The 20967-nt window shown below is 45.0% G+C and overlaps 1 protein-coding gene across 8 annotated transcripts in view; it reads left to right on the forward strand.

Moving 5' to 3' along the window:
- Positions 1-20967, forward strand: part of KDM5B (lysine demethylase 5B) — a 184112-nt gene that overhangs the window by 118414 nt on the left and 44731 nt on the right. For all 8 annotated transcript variants that reach the window (XM_048826607.2, XM_048826615.2, XM_048826612.2 and 5 more), the window contains 4 exons: positions 10886-11000; positions 11668-12023; positions 14598-14736; positions 18231-18410. In XM_048826607.2, coding sequence (XP_048682564.2) covers positions 10886-11000; positions 11668-12023; positions 14598-14736; positions 18231-18410 — 790 coding nt within the window. The remainder of the gene's footprint in view (positions 1-10885; positions 11001-11667; positions 12024-14597; positions 14737-18230; positions 18411-20967) is intronic.

Raw genomic sequence — 20967 nt, forward strand, 5'->3', positions numbered from 1 at the left:
AGGTGACCAAACCACACCACAAATTTGTAGATATTCCTCTGCCAGAGTGGTGCTTCCTGTGAATGAGGCACTTCTGGACCCTGCCAGAATTCTATGGCAGACCCCAGCGTCTGTCCCACCAACGTGTGAGCGGGCGAACAAAAAGTACTATGTGCCAGTGAAAGTCACAGAGTTCCTGTTTTCTCATCGACCTCCGAACTCTATCATGGTGGATGTGGTTAATTCTAGGGGCCACCAAGACCAATTAGGTCCACTCTCTTGGACTAGGATGGAAAATACTTAGACCTGTTCAGCAGGAAAGAGTACTCATCTGCCACTTCGCAGTTTCAACTGGCGAACTACCAGGCCCTGTTGGCCATGTACAACTACCAGAATTACACAGATGTGACAGATATGGCCGCATGCTCAGTTTCCACTGCAGTGGTAATGAGAAGGGCTTTGTGACTGAAGTCATCAGTTTTCCCCAGAGAGGTTCAGACAACAATGGAGGACATCCCCTTTGAGGAAACTAAGCTATTCGCCTTGAAGACGGATGCATCCCTTAGCATGCTGAAGGATTCTCGGATGACACTTTGCTTATTGGGAATTTACACGCCAGCCTGTAAGAGAAAAGACAGTTCTCAGCCACAATTTAAGCGCCGATCATCACAGCATACGCCTCAATATCCATCGCAGAGGTCCTACGAACCACAAAGGAAGAAATTGAGGATCCCTAAGCGGAAGCAGTCAGGACCACAGAGAACTTCATCACTGCCCTCAACATCAAAATAGCAGTTTCGATGGGTTTGTTGAGGTGCCTGCATAAAACGCACTCTACTACCACATGCTGTGAAATCATAGAATATCAGGGTTGGAAGGGACCTCAGGAGGTCATCTAGTCCAACCCCCTGCTCAAAGCAGGACCAAACCCCAATTTTTGCCCCAGATCCCTAAATGGCCCCCTCAAGGATTGAACTCACAACCCTGGGTTTAGCAGGCCAATGCTCAAACCACTGAGATATCCCTCCCCCCACATCTCCTTTCGGAGATCATATTTCACGGTTTCGCAGCACCTTTGTAGCAGATAACCTCCAACAAGTGGGTGTTGGAAATCGTCCAGACTGGATATGCCATCCACTTCCCCACCCTTCCCTTTCCCTCTTCAGGGACCCTTCTCACAAGGGTGTACTACGCCCAGAGGTGAGCCATCTCCTCAGTGTAGGAGCAATAAAGCTGGTACCCATGCATCTCCGGGGCAAAGGCTTCTACTCTCACTACTTCCTAATACTGAAGAAAAAGGGAGGTTGGAGGCCCATACGGGACCTCGACCTCAGAGCACTCAACAGTTTTGTCAAAGTGCAGAAATTCAAGATGCTCACTCTATCAACAATCATCGCAGCTCTAGAAGGAGATTGGTTCTCGACCTTCAAGATGCATACTTCTATATTTCCATTATACCAAGTCACAGTCATTAACTTAGATTTATGTTGGGCCAGGACGACTACCAGTACATAGTCCTCCCATTTAGCCTCTCTTTGGCCCCCAGGGTATTCATAGAATCATAGAAGATTAGGGTTGGAAGAGACCTCAGGAGGTCATCTAGTCCAATCCCCTGCTCAAAGCAGGACCAACACCAAGTAAATCATCCCAGCCAGGGCTTTGTCAAGCCAGGCCTTAAAAACCTCTAAGGAGGGAGATTTTTCCACCACCCTAGGTAACCCATTCCAGTGCTTCACCACCCTCCTAGTGAAATATTTTTCCTAATATCGAACCTAGACCTCCCCCACTGCAACTTGAGACCATTGCTCCTTGTTCTGTCATTTGCCACCACATGGAGCCTAGCTCCATCCTCTTTGGAACCCCCCCTTCAGGTAGTTGAAGGCTGCTATCAGATCCCCCCTCACTCTTCTTTTCTGCAGACTAAACAAGCCCAGTTCCCTCAGCCTCTCCTCGTAAGTCATGTGCCCCAGCCCCCTGATAATTTTTGTCGCCCTCCTCTGGTCTCTCTCCAATCTGTCCACATCCTTTCTGTCATGGAGGGCCCAAAACTGGACGCATTACTCCAGATGTGGCCTCACCAGTGCTGAACAGAGGGGAATAATCACTTCCCTCAGTCTGCTAGCAATGTTCCTATTAATGCAGTTTCACATGCCATTAGCCGCCTTGGCAACAAGGGCACACTGTTGACTCATATCCAGCTTCTCGTCCACTATAATCCCGAGGTTCGTTTCTGCAGAACTGTCACTTAGCCAGTCAGTCCCCTGCCTGTAACGGTGCATGGGATTCTTCCATCCTAAGTGCAGGACGCTGCACTTGTCCTTGTTGAACCTCATCAGATTTCTTTTGGCCCAATCCTCCAATTTGTCTAGGTCACTCTGGACCCAATCCCTACCCTCCAGCGTATCTACCTCTCCCCGCAGTCCAGCGTATCTACCTCTCTACCCCGCCCCCAGTTTAGCATCATCCACAAACTTGCTGAGGGTGCAATCTATCCCATCATCCAGATCATTAATAAAGATATTGAACAAAACCAGCCCCAGGATGATTGCCTGCTCAGGGCTTGGTCTTATGCAGAAGCCCAGCGAGTCACCCAAGCCACATGAGGCCTGTTCTTAAATCTGGACCTACAGATCAACCAATAAAAATTTACTTTGATACTGGTACAAAGACTTGAATTCATAGGAGCTGACCTCGACTCTGTTCAAGTGAAGGTGCTCCTCCCTGATAGAGACAGTACAATCCAGCCCACAAATCTTGGCCAGACACTGTCTTCACCTTCTGGAGTATATGACCGTGGGCATATCAGTCATTTCTCATGCCAGACTACCTGTGAGATGCCACCAAGCGTTGTACTGTTCGATTTACAAACCAGAGACCGTATAAAGAAACTTATGTCGATGCCCATCAGGGTCAAGTAATCTCATGGTGGACAGTGTGCACATGTTACATAAACTGACAGGGAGGTGCCAGGTCACATTCCCTGTGTGTGGAAGCACTAAAACTATGGAACTGGTGCATTTCCCACAGTATCTTAATATCAGTGGCCTAGCTACCAGGAATACACAACACTACAGACAGTCGGAGCCACAGATTCTCTCACAATCTCAAATGGCAGATAGATTTGGGGATACTGCACAACACATTCCGACTATGGGGGACGCTGGTAATAGACCTGTTTGCTACTTACCAGAACAAGAAATGTCCACAGTATTGCTCCAGAGCGGGGGGAGGGGGATCAGACAACTCTCCATAGGAGACGCTCTCCTCCTTCCATGGGAGAAGGGCCTTCTTTACACCTTTTCCCCATTCCCTCTGTTACTGGAAGTCCTGTTGAAAGTGAAAAGTGTAAAAGCAAACATCATACTGATTGCTCCCACTTGGTTCAGGCAGACGTGGTACACTTACCTGTCACATCTGGCATTATGTCCACCAATGACTCTTCCAATCACTCCTCATCTGTTGCAGAATGAGAGATGCACTCTCCATCCCAGCCTGCGGATTCTGCGGCTCAAAGCATGGGTCATTCATGGCTTCAGCATATAGAAACATCTTGCTCTGAGGAGGTGCTGTTACACAGTTGGTACATCCTTTCCTAGCTACAAAAATGGAAGAGATTCCAGATCTGGTGTCACCCCAAATTCAGCCACCCTATCGGTAGTCTTGGACTACCTGTTGAGACCTAAGAAATGGCGGCGACTATTCATTCACTAAAGGTTCATCTAGCAGCAATTGCAACCTTCCACCAGCAGGTAGGTTACTCAATCTTCTCCTATCCAATTTCAAAGAGGTTTCTCAAAGGCATAACAAACCTCTTCCCACAACCCAGATTTCCCACTCCTCAATGGGATCTCAGACTAGTGCTAAAAGGGCTGACTAGACCGCCATTTGAACCGATGGCCCCTTGTTCATTAACTCACCTTTCCATGAAGATGGCATTCCTGATCGCCATCATCTTGGCAAGAAGGATAGGGGAGATAGTGGCTCTGATGGTGCATCCCCCTTTCTCTGTGTTCTTCTCTGACAAAGTCACACTTAGACCACATCTGAAGTTCACTCCCAAGGTGACTTCTTCATTTCACATGAATCATCTTATTCAGCTTCCAGGCTTTTTTATCCCAAACCTCATCAGGATAATATGGAAGCCATCCTCCATACACTCAACATCAGGAGAACCTTGGCCTTTTATTTGGACAGGACAAGAGCTGAGTTTTGTTCACATTTCTGCCAAGCACTGCCCTTTGGAGCCAGCACCTTGCTCTGAGGCTGAGTTCGGAAGAGCAATTCTACAAACTACAACTAAGAACTCTTCATTCTACCTGGGCAGTGCTGTTCACTGATCTTCCACAACTGGGTATGCACAAGAAGCCCCTGAAGAAGAAAGGATACTTAATAACTGGTTTGTTCTTTGAGAGTTATTGCATCTCTTTACTTCAGAGTTCTCTATATACCTGAGATTCTGTGATTCAGAAGAAGGAACTGAGCTGGTTGGGGGCTGTACTCCCATAAGCACTTTTGGTGCTACAAAGGGGCACATCAGAAACCCCAAAGACACTGTTTTGAAGAGGGTTCTGTGATCTCAAGGTGCCAGGGCACAATCCCACATGTGTGAATCAACAGTTGATTCTTGAAGAAGAGCAATTCCTGGTAAGTAGCTGTTTCTGAATTTATCTGAAGCTGCTGTAGAACTTCCAGTCTGATATGTCACAGAGTTGCAGAGTGTAGGTCCAGCTTCCCTTGGAACACATGGATCTTTGAATTAATTTAAAAGCTACTTACCTATCATTCAACATAATGTGGATTTTTAAACTTACTCTGTTCTGTATGTAATTTTTTTGGGAATTAGTCTCCATTTAAAATAAGACAGTTTAAACAAATGAATATTTATTTTAACAACAGAGGAACAGGAAAGCTCACCAGGGTATGCTGATGTGACTGGAACATTAGCTGGCATGTTCTGGAGTTAAGTCAAACTGGCGGTATATAAGCTTTCTTTCATACTCCGTTCAGGACACTCAGACCTAGTTACTATCTGCTTGACTGCAGAAATGCTAGCCAGTCTAATAAAACCCACAAACAGCTGATTGAATGTGATGATTTAAAATGCAAATTAAAATGTAGAGATTGCAGCATAAGAGCCCTTAAAAGTTTTCAAAAGTGACTAAGTGATTTAAGAGTATAGGTTCTATTGAGAATCAATGGGATCTGTGCTCCTCTGGTCTTGCCTAGATAGGGAAATTGACCAGAATAGCCATTGTGGAAAAAGCTGTTCCTCTATGGCTACTGTGTAGAGTTCACACGAGGAAGTACTATATTGCAGAATAAAAGTCACTTTATTTCTGAATAATTAGTGTGCTTCTAAAGCAGAGGAAATAGCTAAATAAAATCACATTTATTCTGGAATAGTATGTCCACATGAAGAGTTATTGCTGGATTGTTTATTCCACTATAGCTATTCTTCTTTGAGTGCTTGCTCATGTCGATTCCATTGTAGGTGTGCACATGCCCACGAGCATGGTCGTCAGAGACTTTTGCCTTAGCCAGCTGTTCCGCCCTCCGGAGTGCCACACTCATACCACAGTGTATCAAGTGCTGACTGCCCATGGTGATCAGTTGGAGCATCTCTGTCCCTTGCTCAGCAAGCAGTCAGCGATTTTTTCTCTCCTATCTCAGCCTTGTGCTTCTAACTGCAAATAGTTTAATTGTTTGTTAGTCAGTTTTTAAGTAGCTGTTAAGTGTTTAGTCAGATAGTGTCCCGGCAGACTATGCCCTAGGCAGGGCATACCCGGCTCTCTGGGTTTTAAGCCTTGTTCCACAAGTAACAGGCCTATGCCTGTAAGTGACCTGCATGAGAGTTGTGGAAGCTGCCTCGGAGAATCCCACATAAAGGAGCGCTATCACATCTGTAAGAACTTTCGTCCTCGGACACAGAGATAGCGCGACATACGTCTTGGAGCCAGCATGGCCTGACACAGCATGTAGCATACCCCCAGTGCCGGGTTCTTCCCAGCACTGATCCCCGTCGACAGTGTCGAAGAAGAAAACAAAGAAGTTGGCACCAGCAAGCCCTGTTCAGGCCTTACACCCACTCTGGACCTGCAAAAGGGCTTAGCCCCGTGGAGTTCCTCCCCACAAAAGGACCCGCCACCTACTCCAGGGAACGGTAAAAGGCCCAAGTCGAGACCACAGTTGACCTCCTCTCAGCTCCTGGTGCCTGGAGAGTTTTGAGCACCCCTGCTGCAGCCGGCACCGTGTGTAGCAATGGAACTGGCTATGGCTCCCTGTGAGGGCAAGCCCGCCTACATGGTTAATCACAGAATATCAGGGTTGGAAGGGACCTCAGGAGGTCATCTAGTCCAACCCCCTGCTCAAAGCAGGACCAATCCCCAATTTTTGCCCCAGATCCCTAAATGGCCCCCTCAAGGATTGAACTCACAACCCTGGGTTTAGCAGGCCAATGCTCAAACCACTGAGCTATTCCCCCCACCCCGAGCTATACCCCCCCCAACAGGGCATTGCACTAGACAAGCGAGCACTACTGATCTCCAGAGCCAAGACAGAGCCCTAGGTCACTACGTTCTTGGTCTCCACATCAGCCCAGGTCTCTGGTTTGCCACTATGAATCATCAGCACCGGGCTCCTGATCCCCGTCTTCGCAACCTGGTGTAGATGATCTCCTCAGACCCGGTCTTTGTTGCACTGTTGGTCGCCATCACCGAGACCTCGAGGTCTCTCCCTAACCTGGCGCTGCTCTCCCTTCTCCCGGCACCAGTCAGACCACTCCCGGCACCAGTTGCCCCGCCTTGGTCACTGAAGGGTGACGACGTCTCCCCCTTGGAGGAGGAGTTCAGCCCCTCGCCTGGACAGCAACTTGATTGGGCTCCGGAGGGCGTATCTGCAGCATCAGTTCCAGCCTGGCAGCAGGGCCAGTGGCCAACCCAATGACCTTATTGGAACCCCTGGGGTATTCCCGTCATGCCATTGCCACACTCCCGCCAGCCCTCAGTCACTGCGTTGGAGAGGCCGAAGTCAGCACCCATGGCACCAGGTTTGGTGCAGGATGCTCCAGTAGCTGCTGCGGGTGATGAGCCAGTACCCACTCTGAGGCCACCCTTCGTGGTGGGTGAGGACACTGCCAGACCTCCCACAGTGGTGCAATCATCATCATCCTTCCCAGACAAGGCAGAGGCGGGCCCCTCCAGAGTTAGCTCACCAGACAATTTCAGGGAGCATCTGGCATTGATCCTAGGGTGTCATCAAACTTGGGTCTGAAGGCAGAGGAAATGGAGAAGCAGACGGACACATTGTTTAATGTGCTCTTAGCGTCCATCCCAGCCGACGTCACACTCACGTCAAGGGGGTCCTTAAAATTGCCAAGACCGTTTGGCAACCCCGGTCCTCCATCCTGCCCACCTCTAAGAGGGTGGGAACGAAGTACTTCATTCCTACGAAAGGGTTTGAGTATTTATACACCCAGCTAAGGGACCTGCTGCAGCCCGGGCGCCCCTTCCTCAGCCCCAACTCAGCCCTGGACCTGCCGGGGGAGGGGCACCTATCCCACAGCCCCAGCCCTGGAGCTGCTGTGGCAAGGAGAGGTGCCTGTCCCCTGCGGCACACGTGCTGCTGTGGGGAGAGAGAGGGAGAGGGGGTCCTCTCTCACCGCCGGAGCCCCCTCCTGCATCCCAAACCCCTCATCCCTGGCCCAACCCCAGAGCCCCCTCCCCCACTCTGAACCCCTCAGCCCCACCCCCACTAAATGAATTTTGTTGTGTGCACCAATATGAAGGTGATGTAGCCAACAAGAGGGATAAACAGGGGCCCACCAGTTCCACCCCTAAGAATGAGGAGGCCAAGAGGCTGGATTTGTTTGGTCACAAGTTTTTTTTCTATGGCCAGCCTCCAGTTTCGGGACACTATAACTTTAACTTGTGGGACACTCTCCTTAAGTTCAAGGACTCCATGTCTCAGGAGACGGCCCAGAGTTCGCAACTCTGGTGGAGGAGGAGACTGCAGTGGCTTGGTGCTCCCTCCAAATGGTCTGGGGCGTGGCTGATTCAGCTGCCCGGGTGGTACCCTCGGCAGTTGTCATGCGATGCAGTTCCTGGCTTCAGACTGCCGGACTGTCCCAGGAGTTGCAGGCCTCTATTCACGACCTCTTGTTTCATGGTGTTGACCTTTTTTCCGACCAAACAGATGTGTGACTACAGCGACCTGGGCCTGTTAATAAATACAGAGAAGTCCACATTAACACCAGTCCAAAGCATAGAGTTCATCGGGGCAGTTTTCAACTCCATTCGAGCCAGGGCCTTCCTTCCGGAAGTGCAGTTTCAGCCCATGGCGGACGTGATCTCCCACATAAAGAGCCAGCTCACCACGGCCCACATGTGCCTGCAGCTGGTGGGCCACGTGGCCGTGTGCACGTACATGGTCAGCTATGCCCGACTTCATCTGAGACCTATGCAAGCATGGCTGGCCTCAGTCTAGATCCCCAGCTGGCACTCCCTGGACACAGTGGTGCCAAGCCACGTCTTCTTGTCTCTGGACTGGTGGTGGGATCCCAAGTCGGTGCTGCAAGGAGTTCCCTTCACAACCCCATCTCCGTCGCTTACCCTGGTCTCGGCGACATCAGATCTGGGCTGGGCAGACTATCTGGGGGAGCTCAACACCCAGGGCCACTGGCTACAAGCTGATTTAGCCCTTCATATTAATGTCGGGAGCTCAGAGCAGTTCGCCTGCCCTAACAGGCGTTCTTGCCCCACCTGAAGGACAATACTGCCGCGATGTATTACATCAACAGGCAGGCAGTGCCAGGTCTTCGGCCCTTTGTTGGGAAGCTCTCAGCCTCTGGGACATGTGTGTGCAGCGCACCATTCATCTGGTAGCCACTCACCTGCCTGGAACCAAGAGCATCCTAGTCGATCTCCTCAGCAGGACCTTCTCTTCTGACCACGAATGGTCGCTCCACTAGGAGGTGGTCAGCCTAATCTTCTGCAAGTGGGGAACTCCCCACGTGGAGATGTTCGCATCCAGGCAGGACAGAAAGTGCCACATATTGTGTTCTCAGCAGGGCAGGGACAAGGGCTCCCTGTTGGACGCCTTCCTAAACCGGTGGTCGGGAGCACTGACGTATGCCTTCCTGCAGGTGCCATTAATCCACAAGGTCCTGCTAAAGGTGAAGCAAGACAAAGCGACAGTCACCCTTATAGCCCCAGTGTGGCTTCATCAACACTGATTCAGCATGCTGCTTAGTCTTTTAGCAGCTGCCTCTTTGGCCGGCTCTGCTGTCCCAGAACCATGGCAATCTGCTGCATTCGAACCTAGCAGCACTCCACTTGACAGCCTGGTTACTGCGCGGTTAAGTGGGGACGAGCGGCAGTTTTCCGCTGGTGTCCAGCAGGTCCTGCTGGGCAGCATGAAACCCTCCTCCAGGGCTACCTACATGGCAAAGTGGAAGTGGTTCACGTGTTTGGCCTCAGATCATCACATTCATGTGGAAGAGGCCCCACTGCAAGACATCCTGGGCTATTTGCTGCACCTTAAGCTCCAGGGCCTGTCGCTATCTTCAGTTAGGGTACACCTGGCATTCATTTCAGCGTTCCACCCTCTGCTTCAAGGCAGGTTGGTCTTTGCCCATCCTATGACGGCGCGCTTCCTGAAAGGTTTGGAGCTCCTTTACCTGCATATCCGGGACCTGGTTCTCCCTTGGGACCTGAATCTTGTGCTCTCAAGGCTAATGGGACCCCTGTTTGAGCCTTTGGCTTCATGCTCCCTCCTGCTTCTCTCATGGAAGGTCTCCTTCTTAGTCGCTATAACTTCGACCTGTAGGGTATCAGAGATCAGGGTGCTCACGTCAGAACCGCCTTATACGATCTTCTATAAGGACAAGGTCCAACTGTGTCCGCATCCGGCCTTTCTGCCCAAGGTCATCTCCCAGTTCCATACAGATCAAGACATATCCTTTGTCCAAAGCCTCGTGTGACAGATGAGGAACTCAGGCTGCATACCCTGGACATCAGAAGGGCTCTGGCCTTCTATATAGATAGAACGAAGCCATTCCATAAGTCTACACAGTTATTTGTTGCTGTCACAGACGGGATGAAGGGTTGCTCAGTGTCTACCCAGAGAATCTCATCCTGGATCACGGCCTCCATCCGCTACTGTTATGAGCTGACAAAGATGCACCAGCCAGCAATCATGATGGCTCCCTCGACTAGGGCATAGGTGTCCTCAGTTACCTTCCTCGCTCAAGTTCCAATCCAAGAAATTTGTCAGGCTGTGACCTGGTCGTCTGTCCACACATTCAATTTGCACTATATACTGACCCAGCAAGCTCATGATGGTGCTGGTTTTGGCAGAGCAGTGCTCCAAGCTGCAAGGCTGTGAACTCCAAGCCCACCTCTGAGGATTCTGCTTGTGAGTCATCTACAATGGAATCGACATTAGCAAGCATTCGAAGAAGAAAAAACTGTTCTTCGAGATGTGTTGCTCACGTCCATTCCATTACCCGCCCTCTTGCCCCTCTGTCAGAGTTGTTGAGAAGAAGAAACTGAGAGGGCGGAGGGCCAGCAGCGCCTGATATACCGTGGAATGAGTGTGGCACTCCAGATAGTGCTACGGTAAACGTCTTCGATGACTGCACACATGGGCGCGTGCACACCGACAATGGAATGGATATGAGCAACACATCTCAAAGAACAACAGTTATGAAAAGGTGGGTATCTTTTTTTTTCCATTCAGTTTCGCATATAGACAAGTCCTAATTCACTTAGATGCTTTGAAGATCGTGCTTTTCATGTATAATCTCTGAGCTAAAGTTTCTGAAAATTCATGAGTAGACTTAAAATTTTAAATGTTGGAGTATGTTTTTAGTGACCTCTGACAATCTGGAAATGCCTATATGTAATTGCAGATATCGTTCTGGTGGAGGAAAATCCCCAAATCAGCTGACTGTGAATGAGCTTCGGTTGTTTGTAAGACAGCTGTATGCTCTACCCTGTGTCCTCAGTCAGACGCCATTACTGAAGGTAACTTTGAGAGCTCTAGAGAGGAGGGGGAGGAACTAAAACACTTAAAATAATAAAGATAGCAATGAAATGTTCTTAAGACTGCATACAGTTGAACAGCTAGTCTAGAACAGGAATTCACAAGTGGAAGGACTCAAGTTCTGTTTAATGTTGCTGATACGCTATTTATGAAAGTATTCTAAATCCCAAGGTATTAAGAAGAGGATGAGCATTTCAAGGTTATTTTGCCTTGTGCGTTCCTTGCATCATACACTATGCCTACACTATAGTTTGTCGGCATAACTTATGTCGTCCGGAGGTGTGAATATACCACCTCCCAACTGACATAAATTACACCAGCATAAGCACTTGTGTGAACAAGCTGTGTTGCCAGGATAACTTCTGCTGCTCACGGGGGCGGGTTTTTTTCTGCCGATGGGAGAGCTCCTGTCGGCACAGAGCGTCTTCATCACACACGCTGCAGTGGCACAGCTGTTTTAGTGCACCTGTGCCGCTGCAACACTGTACATACAGACATGGCCTTAGTGAGGTGTTTGTCTGCAAATTCTACTAGCAGTGCTTTAACTCCCGGTACAGCCAAGATGGCAGTGGTGTTTGGGTAAAGGAGCTTTAAGCTTTGACAGTGGTTTTCACCTTTCGTTTTAATACTTGCTGTTGTGTGTTTCAGGATCTTCTTAATCGTGTGGAAGCTTTCCAACAGCATAGCCAAAAACTTCTCTCTGAAGAAATGCCCAGTGCTGCAGAACTGCAGGAGCTATTGAATGTCAGCTTTGAGTTTGATGTTGATCTTCCACAGCTAGCAGAACTGCGGATCCGTCTGGAGCAGGCACGCTGGCTGGAAGATGTACAGCAAGCTTGCTTGGATCAAAGCTCCCTTACCCTGGATGATATGAGACGACTCATAGACTCAGGCGTTGGGCTGACTCCTCATTCAGCAGTTGAGAAAGCAATGGCTAAACTGCAAGAACTTCTTACTGTGTCTGAACACTGGGATGACAAGGCCAGAAATCTGATAAAGGCCAGGTAGACACTGAATCTTAGAGTTTGGGAATAGGTGCAATTAGTGTTGCATCTTTCACTTGGTAACCCAAAAAGCAGGCAGTTCACATGTGGTCCTGACCTTCTTGCCTTTGTTTTTCCTCTTCATTTTTATGAGTGCATGAGTATACTAGTGTATCGTTACTTAGTTTGTATCAGGTATTGCATGGAACTTTGTAATATTGGATGATATGCAGAAGGACAATTCCATGCTGTTTATATATCTTACATGAACAAATGAAGGGAGGGGAAGATGGAAAGGACCTGTAAAAACAGTTGAAGGTTCAGATCAATTCAATTGTTTACTCCTCCATCAGTGTTTCAAATCTTAGTGCTTGTCTACACAATAAAGCTAAGATGTGAATTATGAGCTAAGATGTGAATTTAAACCAGTGTGGTTCTACTGGTTTCAGTCCCCCATGTAGACATTCTTATACCGGAATAATAGGGGCCTTTTTGATTTAGCTTATGTTACTTAAGAAACGATGTAAGCTAAACCAAAAAAAAAAACCCCACTATTATACTGGAATAAGAGTATCCAAGTGGGGTGGTTTATACTTCTGTAATTGTAATTATATCAGTATAAATGGTAAAACTCTCCTATGTAGACCAGGGCTAAAGATGGAGAGAGGAGGAATTGAGATGGAATACCTCCTCACTGTGATGAAAGGATGCTGCTGGACATTCCACTCTCAATATAGCATAATTAATATAAAGGAAGAAATAACATTTGTTACATTCATTAAGATGGAATTGAAAGCTGTATGCTAAGTGCAGATTCTATGAGACCAGAATTTGGCTCCCAGATCCTTGGCTTCATAATTATTTAAATACTCGAGCATTTCTTACCACACTTGTACTGGTCACATTGTTTGTTATTTAAGAGAACTGTGATGGTAAAGCACAAACTATAGAATAAGTTTGGCTTGATCCCACAAAAAATCAGAGCTATAGGTGAAATTGTGCCTGTAAGCAACAAAACTGAGTTATGAATTGCAGAATATACATATTTAATAGCATCATGACAAATAAATATTTTTTTTCTGAAGCCCCTACTGTTAGCTGACAGGTTTGAGTTAAGGGTGAATCTGCTGTATCTCTAAAAATTTCCTGCCTTTGGAACTTTCTGACAGATGCTCAGGCTCTCATTCAAAGGTTTATGGAATTTTAGATGTTATGTTAAATCTCCCTCATGGAAATGTATAAACACTATAAAATAAACACCCAAATTTTCCTGATTGATCACTGCAACTCTGATGAGAAGAAAAAGGATGCATGTAATACACTGCTTTTTCTTTTAAACCAATTTGGACACCTCTTTTCAAAATACATAAGGCACTCCAGAATCAAACAGCAGCTTTTTGAGTAAACAAGGTTTTAACACCTTCATTTGCTACAGTGAGTTTACTCTCTTTATTCTTTTTAGCTAAAGGTGAACAACAAATTAAAAATCAATGGAGTTAAACATAAATTTGTGCCAGATGGCCCCACTAACCAGCCTGAGTGTGCAAGGCAGCAATCACCCCAAGATAAGCTTTAAGTAGTCTTAACCAACCAACCATTTTTTTCTCTCGGTGAAATCCTTGTGGTACATACTCAATAATTCAGTACCAGGAAATGTACCAAAGTGATTTCACAGGCACTGAAGGACACACATGTGAAATGTTTACATTTTACACAGTTAAAAAACAAATACTGTGGTGAACAACCTCTCCTTGGCTTTCTTTTCAAGTTCTTCAGTGTACCTAGCCAAATCCTTTTAGATGCAGGGAAAAAAACACTTTTAAAATGTATATCTCAAGTGTAGTGGGTAAGCTGAACCGAAATCTCTGCTCAGTCCCTTTTTTCTATTTAAAAAAAAAAAAAAAAAAAAGTCAGCTCTGGGACAGAAATTCATTTACAGTGCTCTGGGTAACTTTGAGTCTTTCACCTCTATGTTACTAGCTACAATGACCCAAGTTGGCATTTAAGTCACTGGCTAGTGGTCTCTGTCTACTTTTCCCTAGACTGAGATCCATATTGCTCACCTTTTTCAGGCATAAAAAAACTTTTCTTTTTTTTTAAAGTGAGAAGAATAAGTCCAACAGCCCTTTTTTGCTTATGTAGTGTATGATATTTGTGGAGGGGCATGGATTTGGGGTGTGGGGTCCTTTTCTTAAATTGTCCCTAGTTTTAGCTTGAATTTAACTATTACAAAAATACCAGTTTTTTAAATGAATTATTTATAAATCAAAATGTTAGCACTCCCAAATGTCACTGCAGTAATGACTTACTTGATAGCCAAAAATTAGGTATTGTGCCGTACATTATTATTATTAAAATCCTAGTCGTATTACAAAGACATAAATTGACTGGTAGTGTTGGGTATACCTTCCTCCTTTCGAAACAGCTCCTTGAACAGCATAGTGGTAAGAATGTAGTCTCATTCTTAGAATTGTGTGTGTGTATAGGGTTCATCCCTAATTCAGTTCAATATTTGTTTTGTAGTTTGAGATAACAAAGCTAAAATGAATTACTTTGTATCACATTTTGAGTAGGCTGTATGTATCATTTACATAGACCACGACAGTCAGTAAGCAGTCTTGCGGCAGCAGTCAAGGAGATAGAGGAGATTCCTGCCTATCTCCCAAATGGCATTGCTCTGAAAGATGCTGTACAGAAGGCCAGAGATTGGCTACAGGAAGTGGAGGCCCTGCAGGTAGGTAAAATGTTCCTGTTGGTTATTCATTTGGGGATATTCATAGTGCAAAACATTCCTTAATATAAGTCTCTCACAGCCACCAGGTAACAATTATGACACTATATTTTAACACTGCTATAGTTTTTGTACCATTATCTAGCTACAAAAAATCCTCGCTGGTAAAAGCCATGTTGCTAAGACTATTTTATTTCTAGCTTACTCTGGTCATTATTTTAATGTTAGGGATTGCCTATTATTTTCAGAGATTGTCTGATGACTATTTAAAAAAGCATATTTATACTGTATCTGTGTAGTTTTTTGCTTATGGCCCAGTCATTCTTAAATTAACATCCTAGTTGTGCATATATAATATGCATTATATGACAAGTAACATCAGAATTCTAACATGAACTAATTTTGGAATTACTGTGATAATAATAGATAACATGAGCAGCTGTTCATGTCAGATAAAAAGTGAGGTTAAAAAAAAAAGATTTTACAATCCTTTACTCATTTCTAACACTCTTAATATTCCCATTTGTATAGAGAAGGCTTCTCTGACAGGACCCATTTATACATGTGTCAGTTAAACATTCTGAAAACAAGTCTGATGGACTCAGTGGTAGGAATGAGTCTGGCCCTTGAGAGCTTTGTCTGCACTGGAGCTCCCCCAGAAGTGCTACCAGTGGGCATTTTTGGTAAATGTCCCTAGTGTAGAAATGGTGTATGAATGGCTTTCCTCTTACATATTTTATTTTGTATTCACTGTTGGAAGTCATGTCAGGAATTGGCTGAAGCTTCTGTCCTATGACAAGTAATGTTTTACTTTTGGTGATTTTTTTGTCCATACTTGATGGCTATCATTTCTTTATACTCTGTATTTAATAGAATTGATTGATTTGTGAGTACACTGATAGTGAGCTTCCCAAGTGAGTTGAAAGTATGCAGTGTGCTGACAACCAGAATTTTGGACTTTCTGCCTTAGCCGATATCCTACTATGTGATACTTTATCATACTAAGCAAAAATTGCTCCACACTAGAGAAGCATGGCAGTTGGAACTACATTCTGTCATCTTTGGCTCAAATGGTGTGGCTGAACAACTTGTACAGTGGTTACCAGATCAGTATCACGTGATCTGGATGTTTATTCCTTAAGACTATTCAGAAATTGCTGCTAGTGCGGAAAGTAGGAGTTGCCTATTGTAGATTCATAGATTTTTAAGGCCAGAAGAGACTCTGGTGATCATCTAATCTTGCCTTCAGTAAAACACACACAACGGAATTTCATCCAGTTAACTCCTGTGGTAGAAGGAATTATTTTTCCCTACTGTACTGCTTTATAACTTGTGGTTAAACTAAAACATATCATTTAGACAACCAGTCTCAGTTTAAAGACTTAAAGCAACCGTGAATTAACCACTTCACACGGGAAACTTTTATTATCCTCAGTGTTAAGAATGTGCATCTTATTTCCAAATTGAATTTTTCTGGCTTCAAATGTCAAGTGTTGGATCTTGCTGTGCTGTCATCTTCTAAACTTAAAGGGCCTCCTAATGTCAGAAACCTTCTTTCCCCATGTACATACTTAGAAACTCTCTTCAGTTTTTCAACATCCTTTTTAAAGTGTATACAAGGGATATGTTCCCTTTAAGGGAAAGGATGGTTCGGGGGTTAAGGCAGTAGCCTGGCTCTTAAACGAGGGTTCAGTTCCCTACTCTGCCATGTAAGATACAGATAACAATACTTCCCTGCCTCAAAAGGTGTTGTGGGGATAATTATGTTAAAGATTGTGAGAAGCTCGGCTTCTACAGTAATGGGGGTTAGATAAGTACCGAACAGCTAGATTTAGTAGTTAAAATTGTGGCAAAACTTCTGCTAAAAGCCAAATTTTGTGTGTCCATACAATTTTACATCTAAAGTTACATCAGCCTGTAAACTGGAAGATGAGCTTGAGTTTGGGGAAAATTGAAAATCATCTCATAAAGTAGTATGCCAAGATGCAGGAACCCAAAAACTGAGCTATTTTCTAAGTTACAAAATTCTTCTAACCATTTTTTTGCACATAGGATAAAACAGAGATAGGAAGCACAAGAAACCTGTATCACTGGACACCCCTCGCTGAGCTTAGTGCATGGTACTGAAAACATCTAACATGTGAAATACAATAATTTATTAGACCTTATTTTTTAGAATTACAGACTGGAATTAACGTGCTACTGGCAGACTACGCAGACTCCTGTGCTCTCTACTCTTCCCCCTTGTACCTTTGAATTGTGTGGTATTCTGTTAGCAACATAAGAGTGCTGCTTCATTCCACGTTTAATGTTTCAAATTATGGGCCACCTTCTTCGTACCGTGTACTAGATCTCGGGGGGAGGGTGGTGCAATGATTGGTATGAGCAAAAAAAAAAAAAAAAAAGACTAGAGGGCTTTAGCAGCTGTTCAAAATAACTCAGTTTTTAGGATGCATTGTCTTGGGAACTTTTTTTTCGGATGACTTCAGATTTACTCCACAAACTCTACCCTGACCTGACCACTAATTCTCAGTCCAGTATACTTTTCTTAGGGATTTTAAAGAGGCTGCAAAATTTACCTTTTAACAGAAACTATGAAGAGAGTGTGCGTTTCCTGCGTTTTGTAAGTCTGTGTTCTGTTTATTCTTATAACACTAACTTTTTTGGCGCTATCATGTGGGGAGACCTTAACTGAACATTTCCTGGTTTCTAATGTTTAAGTTGGGGGCTTTGACATTCCACACACTGAAGGGTATGAAGAGAAGGCCCTGTTGAGTGGCAGCACCTTTAATTTAAGCTCTTACATTTTTAGAAATAGTGAATTTGATTGAATCACTTGCAGCGAACATTGTTTCCTATATGGAGTACATAGTGTCAGTGCTGTGCAATCTTTCGTCTGTTGACTTCTGGATGAAATTTAAGGTGTTTGTAACCTGTAGAGTCCTAAATGGTTTTAATTCTGCCTGTTTCAGAAATCACCTCTCCTTTATGTGGTTCTGCCAGGCTTCCAATTGATAGAGCCACTTGATCTGTAGACCCCTAATTAAATGAACAGGGGCTGCTTTTAAGGGGAGCTCTGCTTTGGAATGTTACTCTGCTATGATATGCATAGACTGGATGTTCATAGACTGGATTTGATTTACCTTCAGGGTATGCTACAAAATTCCTTTGCTTTCCAGAAGAGAGGGATGCATGGTGGTGTGGGTGCTGGGACCTTTCAGCTGCGGGAGTCTTTTTTGCCTGGAGTTATTTTGTAGTTGTCCTTTTTTTAATGCTTTCAGTTTGAACATGTACTTTTATTATTAGGGTATTTAAAAAACACAGATAACAAACTGGTGCCAAAAATTGAAAAAAAAAAACATAAATAGGACTGTTCTCAATAGGTGAATAAAGAGCCTAGATTCTGTTTTACAAAATCTCACTCCAGTTGATTCAAATGTCTTTGTTCTGTTTTTGTCTTGTACAAATCAAGCATCTCTTCATTTCTAATTCATTAGGCTGGAGGACGTGTACCCGTGCTAGACACACTTGTGGAACTTGTGGCGAGAGGTCGATCTATACCGGTGCATCTGGACTACCTGCCAAGGCTAGAATCTTTAGTGGCAGATGTTCAAGCTTGGAAGGAGTGTGCAGCCAATACATTTCTGACAGAGAACTCCCCTTACTCACTTCTAGAGGTAAGAACTCTAAACTGTATCCACAAGTGCACAGAGTTCATGTCTAAGTTGTCACCTCACTGCTGTGGGTATTAATTCCATAAAAAGCTGAAATTGGCTTTAATATTTTATTAAATGTTTTTGCAAAAGATTTTAGAGGCATTGTGCATATTTCAGAGTGGTAGCTGTTAGTCTGTATCAGCAAAAAGAACGAGGAGTACTTGTGGCACCTTAGAGACTAAAATTTGAGCATAAGCTTTCGTGGGCTAAAGCCCATTTCATCAGATGCATGCAGTGGAAAATACAGTAGGTAGGTAGATAAATATACAGAGAACATGAAAAAATGGGGGTTCCGTACTAACTCTAATGAGAGTAATCGATTAAGGTGGGCTATTATCAGCAGGAGAAAAAAAAACTTTTGTAGTGATAATCAGGATGGCCCATTTCAAACAGTTGACAAGAAGGTGTGAGTAACAGTAGAGGGAAAATTAGTAGAGGGAAATAGTTTTTAGTTTGTGTAATGACTCATCCACTCCCAGTCTTTATTCAAGCCTAATTTAATGGTGTCCAGTTTGCAAATTAAGTCCAGTTCTGCAGTTTCTTGTTGGAGTCTGTTTTTGAAGTTTTTTTTGTTGAATATTGTGACTTTTAGGTCTGTAATTGAGTCTCCAGGGAGGTTGAAGTGTTCTCCGACTGGTTTTTGAATGTTACAATTCTTGATGTCTGATTACAGATCTTGGGAGACAGGCCAGTCCTCTCTTACAGACAGCCCCCCAGCCTGAAGCAAATACTCACCAGCAACCACACAGCACACAACAAAAACACTAACCCAGGAACCTATCCTTGCAACAAAGCCCATTGCCAACTCTGTCCCCATATCTATTTAAGGGACACCATCATAGGACCTAATCACATCAGCCACACTATCAGATGCTCGTTCACCTGCACATCTACCAATGTGATATATGCCATCATGTGCCAGCAGTGCCCCTCTGCCGTGTACATTGGCCAAACCGGACAGTCTCCACGCAAAAGAATAAATGGACACAAATCAGATGTCAAGAATTATAACATTCAAAAACCAGTTAAAGAACACTTCAACCTCCCTGGAGACTCAATTACAGACCTAAAAGTCGCAATTATTCAACAAAAAAAACTTCAAAAACAGACTCCAACGAGAAACTGCAGAACTGGACTTAATTTGCAAACTGGACACCATTAAATTAGGCTTGAATAAAGACTGGAAGTGGATGAGTCATTACACAAACTAAAAACTGTTTCCCCATGCTTATTTTCCCCCTACTATTACTCACACCTTCTTGTCAACTGTCTGAAATAGACCATCCTAATTATCACTACAAAAGTTTTTTTTTTCTCCTGCTGGTAATAGCCCATCTTAATTGGTTACTCTCGTTAGAGTTGGTATGGCAACCCCCCTTTTTTCATGTTCTGTGTGTGTGTGTGATCTTCGTACTGTATCTTCCACTGTATGCATCTAATGAAGTGGGCTTTAGCCCACGAAAGCTTATGCTCAGATAAATTTGTTAGTCTCTAAGGTGCCACAAGTACTCCTCATTCATTTTGCATATTGTAAGTTTACTGCATGTTTCTCTTCAGACTGGAGGAGGCTTGTTTTGTATTTTCATTAACTAACTAAACTAGAAACAAAGACTAACTGTGCAGACAAACTTCCCATATCAAATTCTTAAATACAGTGTGAGCAGAGGTGTGCTTGTGACACTGCTCGTTAGCCTGGCTATGAATCTAAACTGTTGCAGCAACTGGAAACATTCCTAACCTTTTCCCAGACCCTAGTTTATAAACTGGGGGTGTCTGGGGGTGGGCAGCCTTGGAGCCTTAGTGTGACCAGGAGCTGACGGCTAAGGTCAAGAGGGAATAATGTTTGCTGCAACAGAGTCTCCATGGACCTCCACTCCATATTAAAGATGAATTTGCAGTCTCGTCCATTTCAGTAAATGGGATTCTTCTTCGAGTGATTGCTTATGTGCATTCCAATAGGTGTGTGTGCATGTCGCATGCACGATCGCCAGAAGCTTTTCCCTAGCGGTACCCATCAGGTCGACAGTGGAGACCCCTAGAGTGGCGCCCTCATGGCAATGTATATATGACCCTGCCGACCCGCCACCCATTCAGTTCCTTCTTATCGCCCGTGACGGTCGTTGGAACAGCTTAGTGCTTGCTCGCAAGTTACTTAGCCTAGTGGTTTCCTTTGTCTTCAGTGTAGATAGTTATTCAAGTTGTTAATAGTTGTAGTTATTGTTCTCCCAGCGGGTTCCCCCGCCCCCCTTCGTTCTACTCTCCCTGGCACTGGGGCATGCCTTGGCCGCAGGGGTTTAAAGCGTGCGAGAGTTGTGGGAAGCCTATGCCCACAAGTAAGCCGCATGCCGATTGTCTTAAGCGTCTCGGCGAGGGCCACCAAACAGATAAGTGCCCTATTTGCAGGGGCTTTAAACCCAGAACAAAGAAAGAGCGGGACTACTGCCTGAAACTCCTTTTGGTGGAGTCAGCCCTTCAGCCGCAGATGGAACCGACTCCGGTCTCCTCAGTATGCAGTGCA

This window comes from Caretta caretta, chromosome 21, assembly GCF_965140235.1.
Source record: "Caretta caretta isolate rCarCar2 chromosome 21, rCarCar1.hap1, whole genome shotgun sequence".
Lineage (NCBI taxonomy): Eukaryota > Metazoa > Chordata > Testudines > Cheloniidae > Caretta > Caretta caretta.